The 19,557-nt window shown below is 36.7% G+C and overlaps 3 protein-coding genes and 1 pseudogene across 9 annotated transcripts; 2 read left to right on the top strand and 2 right to left on the bottom strand.

The window, feature by feature from the left end:
* Positions 1 to 99: 99 nt before the first annotated feature.
* On the bottom strand, positions 100 to 9,297 carry LOC113701924 (WD40 repeat-containing protein HOS15). Of its 6 annotated transcripts, none has more exons than XM_072057254.1 (15): positions 8,937 to 9,297; positions 7,333 to 7,457; positions 7,068 to 7,233; positions 6,644 to 6,984; positions 5,659 to 5,747; positions 5,520 to 5,566; positions 4,252 to 4,402; positions 3,705 to 3,804; positions 3,426 to 3,584; positions 3,213 to 3,334; positions 2,812 to 2,886; positions 2,442 to 2,495; positions 2,279 to 2,352; positions 1,260 to 1,334; positions 100 to 699 (listed from the first exon to the last, which is right to left on the bottom strand). In XM_072057254.1, the coding sequence occupies exons 3-15, from the start codon at positions 7,106 to 7,108 to the stop codon at positions 480 to 482; spliced, it is 1,548 nt and encodes a 515-aa protein (XP_071913355.1). In that variant the 5' UTR covers positions 7,109 to 7,233; positions 7,333 to 7,457; positions 8,937 to 9,297; the 3' UTR covers positions 100 to 479. The 6 variants fall into 6 exon arrangements, with proteins under 6 accessions (XP_071913355.1, XP_071913356.1, XP_071913352.1 ...); XM_072057255.1 differs by having other exon boundaries at positions 7,333 to 7,409; XM_072057251.1 differs by lacking the exon at positions 7,333 to 7,457.
* Positions 9,298 to 9,536: 239 nt separating this feature from the next.
* On the top strand, positions 9,537 to 11,423 carry LOC140010296 (UPF0481 protein At3g47200-like; annotated as a pseudogene).
* Positions 11,424 to 13,795: 2,372 nt separating this feature from the next.
* LOC140003709 (uncharacterized) lies at positions 13,796 to 15,019 on the bottom strand. Of its 2 annotated transcripts, none has more exons than XM_072058127.1 (4): positions 14,615 to 15,019; positions 14,399 to 14,500; positions 14,114 to 14,263; positions 13,796 to 13,977 (listed from the first exon to the last, which is right to left on the bottom strand). In XM_072058127.1, exons 1-4 carry the CDS (start codon positions 15,002 to 15,004, stop codon positions 13,933 to 13,935), a joined length of 687 nt encoding a protein of 228 aa, XP_071914228.1. In that variant the 5' UTR covers positions 15,005 to 15,019; the 3' UTR covers positions 13,796 to 13,932. The 2 variants fall into 2 exon arrangements, with proteins under 2 accessions (XP_071914228.1, XP_071914229.1); XM_072058128.1 differs by having other exon boundaries at positions 14,405 to 14,500.
* Positions 15,020 to 16,151: 1,132 nt separating this feature from the next.
* On the top strand, positions 16,152 to 16,643 carry LOC140010295 (receptor-like protein kinase THESEUS 1). Its single transcript, XM_072056856.1, has one exon. The coding sequence runs from the start codon at positions 16,152 to 16,154 to the stop codon at positions 16,641 to 16,643; it is 492 nt and encodes a 163-aa protein (XP_071912957.1).
* The last annotated feature ends 2,914 nt before the right edge of the window (positions 16,644 to 19,557 follow it).

The raw sequence follows: 19,557 nt of genomic DNA, 5'->3' as shown, positions 1-19,557 counted from the left end.
TAGGCCAGGCCGGATCTATTATCCAAGTGTTTAACAAAGAAAAATTATACCATACGTGAGAGCTCAACATAGACTAAGCTCATCAACTATGTCTTCAGATTTATGTAAAGGTTGCAACGCTTTCTAATCTTGAATCAAACTCTGCAGCACAAACATCCATCCAACTACATGACGAGCAATTTTAAATTTTCAACAACCAATGAAACTAAAAAGCTAGTAGTATTTAGACCTAAAAGGCTAAAATTTAAAATAAAAAAGAGTCTATCCAAGGGAACTTCTCTGACTAACTATTCATGGTTCACTCTAATCTGTACATGACTGCTCGCCAATTACCTCAGAGCATATCAGTTTCTGGGTTAGACAATGAAACCACACATCTACATGGTAAATCAACCTTGAAATCAGTGAAATTCTTCCCCCTTCCAGACTATGTCCATGACTTTCAATTGTTAATTAGATCATCTAAAAAATGCTTCATCCTACCTTCTGAAATCCAAAACGCAAACTACGTTGTTGGCAAAACAAGCAGCAATTTTATCACCTTCCTTGTTCCAGCAGACTTCGAATATGCCTCCATTGCCAGTATATCTTTTGATAATCTTGCTTTCTTTCAGGGACCAAATGAGCACACTCTTGTCAAGAGAGCCACTGGCCAGGTACTCACCATTTGGGCTAAAAGCAACAGAGTAAACAGGTTCCCTGCCAATCCAATCAAAATGCTACTGTAGTTATACACCCAGATGCACAAGTATGTGGTCAAAAAGCAAGAATCAACAAAGATGTTTCCCCCACATAGACCTTTGAGCATTTCTAAAACAAGGTAAACTCATCAGATCAATAAGCTAGTAACAATTAATCTCTAAAAACTCAAAAACTTTCAAGAATTGAACAATTTTATAAAGATGAAATTTGTTTTACATTTAGAAGGTAACAGATCCAAGCCCTGGAAGTCAGAAACTAGTACTTTAGAAACATCTCCAATAGATTCAGACTGTTAGTGGCATGCACTATATACCCATGCTTTAGATCAGAAGGTGAGATAAACTGCAAAGAGCCTGAGTGATTCTATACTAGGTAAATTGCCTCTAGGTACACAAGTTGTAATTGTTCCAAATTTCTCCTTAAATTATCATGATATTTAGTGAACTCTCTACCCAAAGAACAATGTGATTATGCAATACAAAACATTAAATCCCTATTCTGCTTTGGAATGCCTGCACCTACAATGCAACACACAAAAGATTTTAGAGGTTTTGCACCTGTGACCGGTCAGGCTGCAGAGAAGTCTCCCCTGTTCAACATCCCATAGCTTAACTGTTGAGTCAAATGATGCACTGCAGGTGGGAATGGGTGAGCAGATTTTATTCTACAAGTCTTTGCAAGAAAAATAGCACTTTTCATTCTAAAACCACTTCACCTAGTTACTTAGCCCAATAGCATATTACATATAAACAAGGAGAAAAACAAAGAAAAGTCAAATAATATATAAAAAATAGGGTGGCATTCATATAATCATAAACTGATCTACTGTCTGCAGAAGCTAGTGCATGTTTCTTGCAAAGGAACAATTCCTTGACCAAGATCCGATTCCACTAACTCTAGTATATGAATGATAATTTTATTTTTCAATAAATCATATTCGAATACCAAGTAAATAAACCGATTTATCTTAATTTATGCCCTTCTCAGGATGCCTAAACATTTAAAAATGAAAATAGTTTTATATGGCATCCCCCTTACTACACTCCATCCATGAAAAGATGCCAGCTGTACTCTCACTCTGGACAGATTAACAATGCCGAAGGATAAATACATGGTTAACAATGCCAAAGGATAAATATAAGTCCCATTATTTAAAATAAATAAATAAAAAGCCTAATGTATCTTATCAAACCACTCTTGACCAGACAGAGTGAATGCAAAAGTCCTAAACTTGCATTTGAGGATGGAAGCCCATTAATCATCAAATAGAGGGAACAGGACTCAAGAGCCCAAATCAGGCTTCCTGACTAAAATTTTCACCAAATTCTTTTAAAAAAAGCACCCCATAATTTCTACTTTAAAAAGGGCATTCCCCCTGTGATGCGCGTTTCAGGAGACACAGCAATACAGAGAATCAGATGCACTAAATGGAAATGCTTTCTAATGAAAAACAATTTCCATGAGCTTCTTAGTTTAAAATTGCATTGCGGTAAATAATCATCAGCATCAGACAACGTAGTTGATAATTGAAAATCATGAAAAGCTACAAGTGCACAGTATAACCATTTAAAGCAACCTTGCCAACAATAACGGCAGATTTGGATTATTTGTGCCAGGTCCAGTGGGACTCCATCTGATAGTATATATCTCCTGTAATTAACAGATGACACAAATGAGATTCAAATGGAATGCAAGAGCTAAAGAATGTGAATTTTAGCAGAATTCAAAAAGAGTAGTACTTTATCATGTTCCTTAAAATCATGAACGCACTTGTCCTGCTTCAGGCTCCATATCTGCAATATGACTCCCACGCCATTGAAGAGAATATCGGAATATCTTACAGAAAACGTGCAAGTCTATGTGTATTTTTGTTGGGGAACTTATAAACTCACACATTTCGCATGAAATACGCATGTATATTACTTAGCTGTATGGGATCATAACTTAAGACAGTGCCATTCCTAAGCAAAAAAAAAAGAGCCTCGACTAAAGGTTACAGAAAAGAATGAGGCTACAAATATTCTAACTGTGTTGAAGAGCTTTCTAATTTCATGACAAATGAGGAAGCAAAGAACACATTTATCGAGGGAAAAGGGAGCCATATTAAACCTTTGCAGTGACATCATCGGAGCAAGATGCCAACAACGTACCAGTTGGATCCCACTTGAGACAATTAACTTCACCCTGAAATCAAAATTGTCGAGGCAGAGGCATCAGCTCCTTCAAAAGTTTTATGCTACGCTTACCCCCATCTGATAAACCTCACAGTCCAATCAGAATACCACAAGAGCAAAGCTAAACAAACTTCCAAAGTTAAGATTGCCTAACAAAACTGGCAAGCCCCAACTATAAAACTGAAACTGCTAGGCAAACTTTGAACCTTCTGTAAGATTTTCTAGGCATTGCAACAATGATAATAAGTCTGAGATTTGTATAAAATGTAAACATGACCTGTAGTAACTAGGAAAAACAAATTCACAATTGCAGGGGCCCAAATTGTGAGTGCAAACCTGATGATCAGAGAAGGTTTTTATTGGTGAAGTCTCTCCAATCTTGCACACATAGATCATATGGTCAGTGGAGCTGGTTGCAAAAGAAACATTATTTCTCCAATCAACATCTAGTATTGGGCCTACAAAGAAACACATTTAAATGTGTTGGCAATTATGCTAAAACTGCTCCACAGAAATGATTTCTCACGGACAAAATTAACAACACAGCACCTGAATGGAACTCAAACTGTTGTTTGAATCCCTCAGTTTTTACGTCCCATACAACTGCAGTCTTGTCACAGCTTCCAGTAACAATATAGTCACATTTCTTGTTCCATTTCAAGGAGAAAATGGGTCCCTTGTGTCTGGTTAAAGTACTTTTCAGTTCACCTGAAAGCGCAGGATTATGTACACTTACTATAAGCTTGAGACAATTCCAGAAAGGCAAAATTAGAATCTAAATGCAATATCTTGAACAGAAAACAACATAAAGAGCAGAATTTCCACTACCAATGATATAACAAAAGGACCAGCCAAATATCTCACCATCTGTGCTCCAAATTCTAGCTTGCCCATCATAAGAACCTGTTGCTAGCAGCGTCCCATCAATCTAAGAATGAAAGCAGAAAACTGACTTAGGCATGAGAATCCAGGTCTTGAAGGTTTGGAGCATATAGGAACAAACAAGTGAAGAACAGGCTAAAGTGGGAATAAGGAATAGAAGATTGTTTGGTTTATATAAGCTTTTAGTTACAGACAGTAAAGCCTTTCCAAAGACATAATCATGAGTCCAGATAAGTCACCAACTGATAGCAACCAGGAGGTGCCCTTGAAAGCAACCCCTTCTAAGAGAAATGTAATAGATCACTAGTCTAATTTGACAGAGAGATTTTAACCCAGTATAAAGATATAAAAAGGTATCCCTGGACCTGAAAGTCACTCTGTGGTGCCTACTTTGCTTGCATTACTCCTCTTTCTCAGGGCATTAAGTAATCAATTAAATTGATAGGATGTTAAGCAGTAACGAGAAACCAATCCAAAAAAATTTAATACTCACATTCCAATCAATAGCTGTGACATCTTTGCTTTTCTCATTTGTTTTAGCTTTTACATGCAGCAATACTATTTCACCTGCAGGACCATTTTGTGAACTTGATTGATTGGTCCCATCACCAATTCTCCAAATCCGCGCTGTTGAATCTCCAGATCTGGTTGCATAAAACAATCAGCCACAACATAAGAAGAATTTCAATAAGGAGGCTCGGAACACTGCAAGTGTGGTTGTTACCGTTACCAATGATAATTCTTACAGCTGTGCAAAAGGTACCCTATGTATACACAGGAAAAGACTCTGGTTTAATGAATTAGATGATTATTTGCCAAGCTAAGCTGACCCAAATTTATTTCAAGAAGAGAAAGATAATGAAAACACAATTTTAAAATTTGGAAAATATTCATCCAAAAACTTCACCAAAAGATAATAGAAAGCCACAGAATAGCTGTAAAAGAATGGCCTAGATAGGACTTCCCCAATGTGGATGTGCAGCCGATAAGTATCAACAGTAACAATTGGACTCTCACTGTGCAACCAAATAAAATTTGCTAAGAGCTACACAGAACAAACTCTAGTATTTTACCTGAAATTGCAAAAAAGACAACGGTAAATTTATGCCTGCAAGCAAAAGTTGAAAAGTAACTACATTGTAATATCATTTCCTAAGCCAGTACAAGTAGCTGTTTACGCTGAAAACTGTCACTCAGAAAGGGAGGAACTTATTTAAGAAACTGCTTAAAGGGGGTCTAACTATGGAGTCCCCAACAACCGAATAAAAAGTTTCTCTGTATAACTAGTGTAAGGCATTTGCCTGATATTCTAAATTCTTATTGGCACTATACTGTTTAAAATTAGTTACTCTTCTTTGAATACAAGCACCTGGTTTGAAACACACTACCAATCCCAAGAAAAGTCTTCAAATTAAGTACCAATATTTCCAAGATAAATTTTCTTCACCAATTTTGTTCCTTGTAACTATAAGCAGGCCAACTAAACATGGAGACAAACAGCTAATTCAGAAACTACTACATGAAAAGATGACCTAATTCAGCAACTACTACTTGAAAAAATGACCTAAATCAGCAAAAATTAACTGTCATTTCCCTGCCATAGCTATAGAATACAAATGACAACCTTCTCCTAGAAGCAAACTGACAACTATAGCAATATAGCCAGTTAACCAAAAATTGATTCAACTTGAGAATTATTAGGAACTTAAATATAAGACAAACATGTCACTCCAATACAAGTTCTGAAACATGAAGACCCACCCTGATGCAAGGAGTGAACCTGACGGGCTCCATGCACAAGCACAGACCTACAAAGAAGAAAATCACCAGGACTGATATGAGAGAAATATAGAACAAGATAGTAAAATTGCAAACATGAAAAATTCAGGAAATAACAAACCTCAGAAGTGTGGCCTTCCAAAATCGTGACATCACAGCTAGTAAGTTCAACAATTTGAGATGTAGAGGTGGTAGATATTTCCATTGGTTCTGGTCCAATAGCCAATCACAGAGAAAAATCACTTACAGATAATTGACCAGCATCAGAAAACAGCAATTGGTGGGAAAGAATCAAAACTATGAAAATCAAACCTAAGCAGGAACTAAGCATTTAATATAAGCACAGTTTCCTGAATACTAACATTTGACTGCCTAATTGTGCTAACAGAATCCCTTTCTATTTGATAAGAATTACAGAAAATTAATCAATTAGTGTGGACAGATTTTTGACCATACAAGAGATGACGTGTCTGGAACAAGAAAGATGCCAATCCAAATCCATGATTTAATTATTAACATTTATCCAAGGCCAGAATATGGATTAAAGTTAAATACTAGGACATGGTAAAGAAATAAAATTTTTTAAAAAGCTTAGATAAAAAACTAACCATCTAAGTAAAATATATATAACTTTCATGTATAATTTAAGAAATGTGGCTCGCACCAGGTGAGTAAATGGATCAATCTACCAGGTTCAATTTGAAAGGAAAATTTCCACAAAAGCACAAATTGTAGTATGAATAACTATACATCCATGGCAGGATTGAATCAGTGACCACAGCACCGGAAAATGTCAAGGCAACAATCTTTATGCAAAGAAAATGTACAGAAAAATCATAAATCATAGTATGAATAACTATAGATCCCTGACTGTGTCGAATAAATGTGACCATGGCCCGACAAAATGCCAAGGCAACTATCTTTAAGCAAAGAAAATAGAAGAGAAAGGCAAGAGAAAACTACAACATTTTGCCTCTAAGTTGCAGCATAGATATAATATCAAGATATCACATGCACTTGACTAGTCTCCAAGTATCAAATCCACATCAAATTAACATGCAAAATCCCAAAACCCAACGGAAATGAAGAAGTTTATGCAGCTTTACCCCCAGAAACCCCATTTTCTTCATTTCTAACATTTTTCTGGTCTTCATGATTGGTATCGACCTCTTTGTCATTGTGATAGCTATGCTCCTTTTCTCTTGGCTTCTCTTCTGTTCGCTCTGTCTCCTTTTCACGCTCTCTTTTCCTCACTTGTTTTTCCCTATCTTTCACCAGCCCATGTGCTTCTTCACGTTGCTTATCCAATTCTTTCTCCTTTGTTTTTTTCAGTTCATTCTTTCTCCTCTCCTTTATTGTACGACGCAACTCATAAACATCCTTTGTGATGAGATCGAGAGGTTGTAGAAATAAATAATCCTCATCCACATCAGAGTCAGCCTGCAGGCTTAAAACAAATTCTATATCAAGCCAAAATGACACATTTATAGATCCATCCAACTTAAATTAGGAATTGATAAAGAAACAAACAAGTGCAGTGCAATCCTAACATTGCTCAAGTTTGCTTCCATCTCTAAGTACTGAAGTCCTTTTTGTACAAAAGTGACAAGTGCTCCAGGTGGAACCAAACTGCCATCAATCTGGCACTTGTTGATACATGCCTCATACCCAAAAGCAAAAGCTGAATGAGTAAAACCTGCCAAAAAGTATAACAAGTGACAAAATGTACAGACAAGAAGAGAGAAAGAAGCGTCTATTGCAATCCATGAGAAGAAGAAAAAATAACAACACGGACATTCTTCTTTGTCTTGACTCAAATAATCAACAAGTTCCACCTTTTTCCCAAACTTGGCTCCTGGAAAATCATGCCATCTATTGTGTATAGCAGAGAGTGATCCTGTTCAGTGTAGATCCCACTAACTACAAATAATAAGATATAATTTAAAAAACTGAACTATATTTTGCTATCCCGTTGCACTGATCGGGGGCAGTTATAGTGACTTAGGGGGTTAGTGACCAAGAAGTGAATTATTTATACCAAATATTCTTCTTACAGTTAGATCCAATCTCTTGGTCCCTGCAGAAGGTTTGCTATTAAATTCAAAATATGCTAGAGATTCCTCTGATCATTTAGCATTGTAACCAGTTTCCTCCTGTCTAACTGAGCCCTGGTAAATTGTACTAGGTTGATGCCATGCATCTCGACAAGACTCTGGAATATGGATCAACAGATCCTATGACATGTAAATCCAGTGAGGATATTTTACTGTTCACAGTTACAAACAACACTCTGTCTGAGCACCTTAAAATGTGTTCCTATGACAAACAACAAGTCCAAAACTGACGAAATGACACATTTTTTTATTAACAAAATTAAATGGAAACTAAAAAGTAATTATTAAACCATTACTATTAATTTTGTAATGTTACTGCAGATCACTTTTTGGACATTTAAGTGATCAAACACTTTGACTGGTATCAGCACTCAATACATCTAGCTGCATACAATAATGGCCATAAAGCCCTCACAGCTGCATTAAATCCTATAAGGAAAAAAAAAGTTGTTTGATAGATTGGAAATCCATTTCTATCTCACAAGTGTATATAAGAAAAAATTGTATCTGTAAGGATTGCTTATGAAAATTCAATTTTGAAAAACTTGGTTAACAAATTGAAAGGATACTACTATGTTAGATATTCTGAAAAGAATAAGCTACTTTGTGAAAGCACTTTACGGGGCTTTAAAAAAACACCGTCTTCATTTAAAAAATAAGATAAAACTAAACTACAATAGCTTAAATAAGTTATCATCACCATTTCCACTTCAGCTATAACATGTTCCAGCTTAGCAAAGAGAAACCTCTTTTCCTCAATCTTCCATTTTTTTTCTCATTTTGGGCACAGACAGAGGAGGGATGCGTGAAATTTCTCAAGCATTTCAGAAGGGTGAAAAGGAAAAAAGACCCAGCCAGTACCTATCAACCAATAGTAAATCACTCTGAATTAACAGTCAATTAAGGCCTAATCCTTTATTTTCCCCCTCTTTTATCCTCTTTTCAAAGATTAACCCAAAAATAAATCAAATTATAGGTAATTAACAATAAAGTTCTTTACTTTTCTTGATGTGAACCCAAATGGACCTCCCAGAAATACTAACCACAGCTAGCCATGCCCTAATCAGAAACTTTAGCACAAAATTTCACTACAAAAAAGCTTAATGTGGGCGTCATTTACCCAACCATAATTGAAAAAATTAACAGCATTACGTGCATGATATTACAAAAGGAAAAGAAAACCCACCGAAAAGAAAAGAAAAACGGGGAAAAAAAGAGAAAGAAACACAAACCCTAGCACGCTGAAAACGCTCCATTAAACTAGGTAGGGAGAAAAGATATCGACCTGACTCTTGGAGATAACGAAAGATGAGATAATTCAATTCAACGGAGGTGATGGAGGCCATGCTAGCAGAGCCCCACCCGAAGTTGACAATGCTGTTGCTACTTCAGGATCATGTGAAACCTAAGCGGCTTGTTTTTCAGCGGAAATAAAAGTTGGCGGCTATTTGCCGGTTAGAAAATTCAGGTGGACTGTTACGCTCTCGCCGTTACGTCAGAGGCGCGACGGGAGGAGTGGGGAGGCAGAGAATAGGAAGATGATGACGTTTAGGGAGATATTCTCAACAGCTGAGCCAAACAGCTCCCTGAGTCCTGATACAACACAGACAGGGTCGTGAATAGCAGCAGTGCTCTTCCTTATCCAAATTCTACACATTATTTTTATTTTGCTTTGCGGACTAAGGGGAAAAATAATAATAAAAAAAAAAAGAACGCAAAGTGTTTAAAAAAAAAAAAAAACCTATTCTGCAAATTTCTTTCGTCACAGGCAGTCCTAGCTATTTTCACTTTCCCATAATTAACTTTTCCTCCTGCCAAAGAAGTCACTGGTATGGTATGGAGATTAAATTAAGGTGATGCCATAAGAAAATTCAGTAGGCTAGTGATGGAATTGGACGGTAAAAGGAAAAGGGAAACAAAAATGTCCTTGGTAGTTAGTAGTATTAAGCGCAATTTTTAAAAAAAAAAATCTTAAAAATAAAAAGGAAAAAATTGTCAGTCTTATATTACTTAAAATTAAAGGTTACCGAAGAATAACAACAATCAAGTGAATGCATTCAAGGGAATGAGTAGGGCGACACACGGGAAGAAGTGTAAATGAAAAATTCGAATTGTTTGTTGGTAACTACATGTTCAATTTACTTGGTGTAGCAGTCAGTGAAAGCAAACAAAAGTCACCACACCTTTTTTCTTTTTTCTCTTTTTTCCGGCTTTATTGAAGAAAGTCCTTCCAATGTATTTGTTATGTTTCTGGAACAAGAATAATGTGTAGCTCTTCCCACAATTATTGTATGTATAATAATTTATGGTAAAGCTTGTACACACCATTAATTGAATAAATATTTGTATAAAGATTTATCATATTTGCAAGATAAGCACATAAAATAAATGGAACAACCGTACTATAAATTTCACATATTGTTATAAACCACCTTGAATTGAGAAAATTTTAGTGAAAATAATTTAAACTTTTACAAATTATTAAATAAGGAAAATCATTTGAAACATCTTTGAAAATTCGTCAAATGAATTTTTATAAGTCATTCACTTTTAAAATATTAACTTTACCTCCCTTATAAATTTAAGTTAACAAAATTTAATTTCAACCTAAATTTTTAACTATTTTTTAGCCTAGAATCACTGCACAATCCATACATATGTAATCATTTTTCATGTAGGGCAAATAGTTCCTGTGGCCCTCAAACTATTAGCCGGATGAACTTTTAGCTCCAAAACAATTAAAAGTAAACTTTTGGCCCCCGATCTATCCAAAGTACAAAATGTTAGACATTCTGTCAAATTCAACAGTTAATACAGACGGAATCTACGAACACATGAGACCCGAAATACGAAGGGCATACGAAATGGAGATTCTTGGGCGCTCTTCTGAAGCGAACGCAAAAAAAGGGCATCGGGTTGGAGGACTATTTGAGGGCCGTGCAGCCCTTGGGAGTCGAGGCTAGGGAGTGTTACTCTGAAAATACAGGGTACAGCGGTGATGAATTCATAGAGATGTTGGTTATTGACAGTTGTTTCATTCTGAAAATCTTTCGAAAGTTTGGAGGGTTGGTGCCGGTCAATCCAGATGATCCGCTTACCTCGATGTCGTGGGTGTATGCATTCCTTCTAAGGGATCTCTTACGACTCGAGAATCAAATTCCATTTTTCATTATCAAACCCTTGTTTCAGCTGACAAACCTGGCGCCCGATGACAAAGGATCAGGCCCGTCTTTGGGCCGATTGACTCTAAATTTCTTCAACAATGCACTGCAAAGGTTTGAGCTAGTTTTGGCCAGATACAGTAGCCTCGAACTCGATCGCAAGCATTTGCTGGACTTTTTTGCGAAAGCTTCAACCCCCTGGAACACGGCGAACCTAAACCCGATGGGTTTCTAAACACTAGTGTAATCGAATGCGTCTCGCATTTCCCGTACACTGGAATTGACCTTAAACCCAACGAGGAAGAGAGCTTCTTGGCCATAAAATTCAGGCACGGGAGGTAATCAAGATGCCCAGAATTGCTTTGGATGATTTTATGAGCTTGTTTCTATTGAATTGCGTCGCCTACGAGCAATGTCAGGCGGGTTGTTCCAAACACATGACGACTTGTGCTACATTCTTGGATTGCCTGATAAATTTGTCCAAGGACGTCCAATTTCTATGCGATCGGAACATAATCGAGAACTATTTTGGGACGGATGCTGAAATTGCCAAAAATGCCCTTCGTATTTCGGTGTGCTTCTCACGTAGTCGTAGATTCCGTCGATATTAACTGTTGAATTTGACAGAATGTCTAACATTTTGTACTTTGGATAGATCGAGGACAAAAAATTTACTTTTAATTATTTGGGGGCCAAAAATTCATCCGACTAATAGTTTGAGGGCCACCGGAACTTTTTGCCCTTTCATGTATAGTAGCTGACATTATGGGGACTTGGAGAGACACTTGCTTGGACTTCATATCTTTGTGTCTCCGCCTTAAAGCATGTAAGAATCTCAAATGCACGTGATTGAGTTTGAGCTCGAGGAAGGAATTACTCTCTTTTCTTTCTTTTGACATTTTTCTTTCTTCTTACTTTTGTTTAAAAAAAAAAATCAATTTCCAATCGATGTAGTTTTTTTTTTTTGTTATGATATGAAACAAATGTATACATTAAGGTGTAACAAAAAAAAAAACAATTTAATTGAATATTCATTGCCAAAAAAAAAAAATTTACTCTCAGACTTAGCTGCATTGTTAATTGTTATCGTGAAGAACCCCAAACACAACCCCAAACACAAGCTCATTCAGATGGTTAAGCTCAACATGCTGCTCCATATATGAAAATTGAAGACTATTCATCAAAGTGGCGTCTATATCATCCCATAAATTGCCTAGCATCTATTTAGTTTATTGCTGAATCATAATGCACCTATTTATTACCTATACCCTTAAAACAAAAAAAATTAAGTGCTCGACGAGGAGGTTTGTAAAACAACCTTCTTTTTAATCAAATGGCGATCTTTGCACATGGCCCCCAATCAGTGGCGGAGCTAGGAATTGCAATTAGGGGGGCGAGTCTCTGTTATTTGGACCAAGTCCAAATAATTTTAAAACATTATTGTTTGAGTTCTTGAGAGGGGGGCAAAGTGAAATTTTTTATCAATATTTTGGGGGGGCAAACAATATAATAAAAATTATTTTACTTAGAAATTTTTTTTATAACAATTGGAGGGGGGGCAAAGTGAAAATTTTTATCAATATTTGGGGGGCAAAACAATATAATAAAAATTTTTTTACTTAGAATTTTTTTTTTTAACAATTGGAGGGGGGGCGGTTGCCCCCCCTGGCCCCCCCTTCCCTCCGCCCCTGCCCCCAATGGCGATGCTTTGGATCCCTTCAGCCAAATCAATTTATTCCTCGATAATCTTTTTCCAATCAAAACTCTGAATTAAATTGTTAAAGATCCAATGCTAAACCGACTGACCACCCCCATGCGCCAGGCCAACACCAATACAGGACCTCCTTCATAGATGTGACAAAATGGACGAGATGGACGGAATTTACTTGAATTTAAAATAGAATCGGGTCATATGAATTTGGATATAACTTTACCTATATATATTTTGAAACTGACTTGGACGGGATCACTTTGAGATGGGTTTAGATTGATCTTGCCAAATATCCAAATTTATTTTCTACATATTTTTTCCTTTAATTCATTTTTTATTTTTTATATAATTTTAATATTTTTGATTTATTAAATTTTTTTAGTTTTATTGTGAATTTATATTTTCATGAATTCATTTTTTCATCAAATAGGGAATGTAACGCAATTTCCGACAAAATCATATTACCATAAAAAACGATCTTTGAGTTAGCAAGTAGCAACATTGGGTAATCAAATTAGTCCACCGAGCCTAAATAACATTGATTTACGCTCTAGAACGATCAATAATTGCTTAAAAAAGACATGACATTTTGGTAAGAATAAACATATCTTCTCCCTGAATTAAATCAAAAGAATGAACATTTTGGTTTATTCATATATCAAGTTGATGTTTTCACTTCCTCAAAAGCATGAAAACAAAAAGGTAAAGGAAACAGCTAACAAGAAAAAAAAAAAAACATGCAAGTGCCTTGAACTCAAGATTTCCGCCAAAAATTGAATTAACAAATAAAGAAAAAGATAGATATATAGTCATATTCCAATAGATATCAAGATGGCCAAGACACTTAGAGAGTTGAATATTTATCCTCATCACTGTCCAAGAATAGCAGGTCTAAACTAACTGAAATGCTGGAAATTTTTATGAATAATGACTAGAAAGACTGCTAGATTATATTCACTGGTATGACTAGAAAAACTGTTAGAGATAATTTTTGAATAAATTAAATTTTTTGGTGAGACATTTGGATCCAATGGGTACCCAAGTATTTTTCAAAATTTTCCATCAATTAATGGGTACAATTAAAATTTGTCCCATTTTAAATCCATTATCAAATTACAATACCCATCCTGCCCAAATTCCTCCACGGGCATGGGTGGCCATTGGGAGCCACCTCTACTCCTTTCCATTATTAATCCAAGAAAGACAGCCCTCGAATTTATTGTACTCCACAGTCCACAAATGTTCATCGCCGGTAGTAATAAAAAAAACAAAGAAGAAAAAGTCTCATCCATACAATCTCTCTCCAATAATAGTGTACATAATAATAGCAATAATTTGAATTGCAGATGAATATTATCATAAACAGGGTGAAAAGATGAATCCAACGGCAGATACCAATCCAAGACCATCTAAGAGCTCTCACTCCGGTCGGGTTTGGAAGACTTACATGCAACCTAAGTCAAAACAACAGGTTAACAACATAAGATACCAATCCGTGTTGTACTAACGTTAATTAATTTTAACAGTATATGTTTCGTAATTCTACGGATTTGTCAATTGATTAGCAATAGCATTTCAGCTCGACCGCACCTGATGGTTATCAAGGCTGGGAATCCACTCGTTCGTTGCCGGGTTGGTTTTGAAAACCACCTCTCTAATTCCTCCGTGATTATTCTCCAGCCGAAGATCATAATCATTTCCGTTGATCTCGCTCGCCACCTTTATGAAACCGCTTCCCGTCTGGCCAATAAAGCACCACTTATAATTAAGCTTTAGGCAATATCGTCACTGCACTTTTTTAACACCCCAAAAAAAAATTTTTTTTTTTGCTATTATAAAACAAGATCTTCTGAAGAAAGGCAAACAGTGTATTGCCTGGACCTTATGGTGCTGTTTGTCAACGGAATCCAATTCTTCATAGTAATGGGTCTCCATGAACTCTTCTTGCACCACTGGGCTCGTGCCAAATAAAGTTGCCTACAGAAAAAAAAAAATCATGCATCTTTGTTCAATATTTGAATATTAAAATTGAAAGGACATAAATAGAAGAGGCCCGCCGCCTGGGGGGGGGATCATGAGAAAGAAGCAGACATGAGATTGAGATTGAAGAGATCTAAGCTTGTCGAGCTCAGGGACAGCGAAGCCGTGTTGATCAGGGACGTAGGATGTTATTGGTGGGGTGGATGTAGAATCCGATTCGCTTCTATTGGGCTTGGTGGGTCGGTTGGGTGCCAGGGACTCGAAGTGGGCTCTGACCTGGTTGGTGATCTGCTGCTGCTGATCTGCATCTACCACCTCATCGCTCCGGCTAGGTTTGGTCACCGTCGGCTGTCCCACCATGGTGAAGAAAGGGAAGTCTGAAAGACCCAGCTGATACTCTTTCTGGTGTTGAAAGGAGTTGAGGGATAGAATGAGAAATTGAGAATACGATGATTTAGAGGGAGCAGGCTTTCTTTTACCATCTGAGTTGACGAAAGTCATCTATTTTGTTTAACACTGCAATGAGGTAAAAACAATGGGAAGTGACGGGGTAAAAGTGGTATCAAAATAGTTTATTGAATTTTTCCTAAAAAAAAAACATAGTTCATTGAATTTTCAATGGGTAATAACTAAGCCATGGACCCAAAGTTACGGATCTAAAGTTTGAATAAAAGTAAAACTAGTCCCAAATATTTCATTTTATATGCACATGTAGTCCTAATGACGAATTTTATCAATTACTGCTGCATCATGGTCAAGTGCCAATAACTAATTTTTGAAAAAAAAAATCAATAAAATTTTATTAGCCATAATCTATAATAAAATATGACTAATTACTCATATATTGGTTACATGAGTACTTAGTCTTTAACTTTTTTTTTTTATCAACTGAATTTTTGTATTTATGGATTAAAGGCTAATTACTCAAACGATCGTCATGCAAGTAATTAGTTCTTTTCTACGACAAATTATGGTCAACAAAATATTTATTTCAAGTTTTTAAAATTCTTTTTCAACAAATTAATTGCCAATACATAATAGCAAGTGAGTAGATTCCGATAGCAATTGGTAAAAATAAGTTAATAAGATTAAATGTGTTTAGAGATTTAAACATTTGGAATCACATTTATTTTTTTTAGAACTTTGGAGACTAAAAGGGCTCATTTTCAAAATATTTGGGATCAAAATTGCAATTCTTTCTTAGATAAAAGAGAAAATTGAAGTTTTGGTACCAAATATTTGCAGATCCACAATTTTAGTGCCTAAAGTTCAGAAGAAAGCAAATTTAGTAGCAAATGTTTTAATTTTTAAGCACATTTAGTCCAATTAACTAGTTTTGGCAAATTATTACCGGAATCTAGTCATGAGAGTAGTACATGTCGACAGCCAAATTTTAAATTTGCTATATATGGCGGCTAAATTTTAATTTTTCTATATATATATATATATATATATAGCAAAAAAAAAAAAAAAGGTTGTGGCCTCAATCTATAATTAAAAGGCACTAATTAGTCGTTGAATTGGATGTACTTATTGTACGTGTCGGAGGTGGCCTAATTAGATGCCTTCAATTTGGTCCTCTTGATCAAAGCCATGTCAGTACGGAGGTGGAAGGCAGGTTTGGTTATCTTGATTCGAAGTACTTTAGATGCCTTCAATTAACTCTGCTGCGTATTCTTTTGTCGTTGTACTTCTTGAAGTGCTTTGTGCAAGGCCAGCCATTGATAACTCACTTCCCAGGCAGCAAGTAAACCTGGCTGGCTGGGGAATGTCTTGTCTAATGAAAGGAGAACTTCACAAAATCGTTGACCCTTTACTCGCATTCATTGAGAGAAGATATGGGGAAACTGTTGAGAAGTGTTTAAAAGAATGTGCAGTTAATAGGCCTAATATGGTTGAAGTGTTGTGGGATCTTGAGTGTGCATTGCAGCTTCAACACTCTGCTATTCCAGAACAATCGCATGAAGACGGCAATACGAATATTTCATACAACTTGCCATTGCCAGTAATTCGTGGCTTGCCTTCTCACAGCATTGCCATCAGTGAAGATGAAATGGGTTCGGGTACTCATTCGACAAAAGTAGCACAAATACTAGATAGCGAGGTGCTCTCTCAGCTATGGATGGATGATGCTAAATGATGTTGTGAGTTATATCATATATGTGATTGCCTTCTACTTTGTTTTATCCGCGTAGATCTGTTGCCTGTTCGAGAAATATTTTGAATCCTTCCTGCAATGGCATTAGTAAATTTTTCTGTGGTGCGGAATGCAAGTCGAGCTACCAAAAACTTGTTAATTAGTTTAGCAATTCTTAGGAAGGCAATGAGATTCCGCATATTGGTGTTGGCATCTCTTTAACAGCTTTGACTAAAAAGCTAGAGACTTCTTATTATGGAGATAAAACGAAAAGAATACTTCTGCTAATACATGGTTGTAACCCAAAAGAAAAGAACAAAAGAAAAAAACAGAATTGTTCCCAAATATCTAGTTCTGATCATCGCCATTGCAATGTGACAAAGATGAAAAAGACTCATCAGCAATTGCTTGCTGGATAAGGGCTGTTACTTGATAAGAATTTTGTCGATTCATAAGATGGAATGCGTATAACATGCAGCAGTTGCATTGTTGGACTCTATTCATACACTGATGAAATGGAACTGGAAAACATCTTTCGTCGGTAGACTCCAGGTAGAAACAAATTTCACTTGTGCCCATTGCCCCTTCGATTTGGGCCAGAAGCGAGGGAACGCATTCTGGATCTCATGCCAAAGGGGCTTCTCGTGCTCTCCCATGGTTCAGAAGATGGGCATAGCTTGGCAGATTCCCGGGGAACTTCGGGGCTTGCAGTCTCGTTCCCTGCTGCACAAGTCGAAAGAAGAATTCTAGAGTCAATATAACATGGAAGAAATGTGCATTGAAGAGAGACTAATAGAATCAGCATCGCCCACATGCCTCTCATGTTTGTGTTTGCCATTCTCTCCAGCTCTTGGCTCAATATGTAGCGTCAGCTTTTGGTGTTGAAGCTGCGGAACTGGTGCGGCATCTCTATGGTCCAAGCCAGTTGTGCCCGAGATCTTGAACTTGTCATGGTCGAATAAATTTCTCAAGGACGGGTAAATTAGCTTTTCAGGGTGGGACCTTATCATTCCGCTCTGGATTTTCGGTCGGTAATAAGATTGAAAGCAATAATGCACCTTTTAACTATTTTGTGTTTGTCAGATCATTGAGTTTTCTTCAAGTTTGCTAGTAGTTAGTTGCCCTGTGTGCTTCACCTTTTCCAGCACCGTTGACTTTAGGCGTAGCCAGTGGGAAAGTATACTTTATTAGCAGTCGCCAGAGGGGAACTTGAACATTTGCCCTGTCTGTAGTAATACCATAGTCATGAATTCCAACAATTTTTTTCTGGTGCCTGATCTCCTGAAAAAGCAGGAGTAATCTGATTATCCTTGCCTTTTCCAGATTGTTTCTTTCCTTTTCACCCATTGGCCATTACCAGAACAGGGAGGGTAGAGAAGCACGCATTTCTCTTCCCACCAATTCTGATCATGTCGTAGATTTTTTTCTCATGAACTAGCGGTATCCTTCCCCTGGCTGAAGCAACCAACAGTAGTAATTAAGTCTCGATGGTGATGGGTGAGTGAATATGAACTACATTCCCTGGGAATAATTCATCTCAGAAGCAGTACCAACCATGTTATCTGCACATGTATGTATATGCATGCATACATGATACGACTGTGCAGATTACCGCCGACTCCATCTTCGGTGGAACAATTATACGTAGATAAATAATTGAATTGAGTGAAAGCGCTACTATTTCTTCCCTTCCAGTTCAAGTTGATCTCCCCCACAAGATTAAAACGTAACTTTGAAGGTGTTCGTCGAAAGTCATATTGCGGAGTTAGAGATAATGGCTTGTGACTCAGACCCCAAAAAAAAAAAAAAAAAAAAAAAGAAGCCCGGAGATCTAAACATTAGCGTACAAGTTCGCATCGCAGGATTCTCTCTGTTGCTTGCTTGCATTTTTCTGTCACAAGCTATTGCTTCTTAACGCTCTACTGTGGTAGTAGTAGTTTTTAAGAACAAAAATGATTTCTTCCATTGTAAATCGTTCGTAAACCCCGCGGCATGATGCATGGAGATTGTACAACTCAAAAACACCTGCATGAGGCGACATGATAAAATCAAAGATCTCGCTGACATTTTTTTTTTTTTAACAAAAAAAAAAACTCTGGCGCAATTGCATTTCTTTTCATCAGGCCTTTCCTATCTGTCTTTTCCCTATTTTGTTGTTCTATGCGTACATGTTAAACAACATATTCTTCTTCTTTTGCTCTGTTTTTTTTTTTAATTTAAAATTTATTCACTAAATTGTTAAGAAATTCTCTCCACAAGTTAAGGTTCACCAAAGGCCAAAGGCTTTTGATTTTGACGTCAACTGTATGGACCTGTAATGCTTGTGTCAGCTTTCAGGCGAGGCATGCTCTCTTTTTTTCTTTTTTTGTCAAACACAGGAGTGTACGAGTCAATTCTTATGGGGCCCGACTAATCCCTTGCGGTCCGGCCCCGACGCTCAACCCGACCCGAACGCGATAAGTGCGCGGAGAAATCCAGCGGAGCGGAGATTTGAACTTGGGACCTTAAGGATCACCGGTGAGAGGCGCTACCGCTGGACCATTCACGCGGGAGCGAGGCATGCTCTCATGCTTAGAGAATTTTCTCGTACTCGTGAGCCTAACAAGTACTATGATGTTTATAACAAATTATCAATTTAAGTTAAAAATGGTCATCTTACTTTGATTATGGATTTCTTTAACTGGTGTGCAATTAGCATTTGTTAGTGCACTTAAACTTCAGTATATTAATAGACATACTTATTGCACCTTGCATTTAGATTTTTTGAATTAAATTTTTTTATTTGTTTATTTGCAAATAAATATTATTATTATTAAAGTAAATCTTATATACACTGATGATATATACACCATCATGGTTAGATATATGCTACATGTAAAATTTGAATTTCAAATTCAAATTCGAATTATGTGTCGTG

Source organism: Coffea arabica, chromosome 7c (genome assembly GCF_036785885.1).
Source record: "Coffea arabica cultivar ET-39 chromosome 7c, Coffea Arabica ET-39 HiFi, whole genome shotgun sequence".
In the NCBI taxonomy this organism is placed as follows: Eukaryota; Viridiplantae; Streptophyta; class Magnoliopsida; order Gentianales; family Rubiaceae; genus Coffea; species Coffea arabica.
This window is presented reverse-complemented; position numbering and strand designations above follow the sequence as displayed.

Excerpts from the sequence above, each read along its gene's own strand:
- LOC113701924 (XM_072057251.1), bottom strand. The coding sequence starts at position 8,997 with ATGGCCTCCATCACCTCCGTTGAATTGAATTATCTCATCTTTCGTTAT. Across the intron at positions 6,985-7,067 it reads GTTAGGATTGCACTGCACTT|CCTGCAGGCTGACTCTGATG; the intron begins GTTTGTTTCTTT and ends ATTTGTTTTAAG. Across the intron at positions 700-1,259 it reads TGCAGCCTGACCGGTCACAG|GGAACCTGTTTACTCTGTTG; the intron begins GTGCAAAACCTC and ends TTGGATTGGCAG.
- LOC140003709 (XM_072058127.1), bottom strand. The coding sequence starts at position 15,004 with ATGACTTTCGTCAACTCAGATGGTAAAAGAAAGCCTGCTCCCTCTAAA. Across the intron at positions 14,501-14,614 it reads CTCTTCAATCTCAATCTCAT|GCAACTTTATTTGGCACGAG; the intron begins GTCTGCTTCTTT and ends TTTTTTCTGTAG. Across the intron at positions 14,264-14,398 it reads AACAGCACCATAAGGTCCAG|ACGGGAAGCGGTTTCATAAA; the intron begins GCAATACACTGT and ends TTTATTGGCCAG.
- LOC140010295 (XM_072056856.1), top strand. The coding sequence starts at position 16,152 with ATGCCTTCAATTAACTCTGCTGCGTATTCTTTTGTCGTTGTACTTCTT.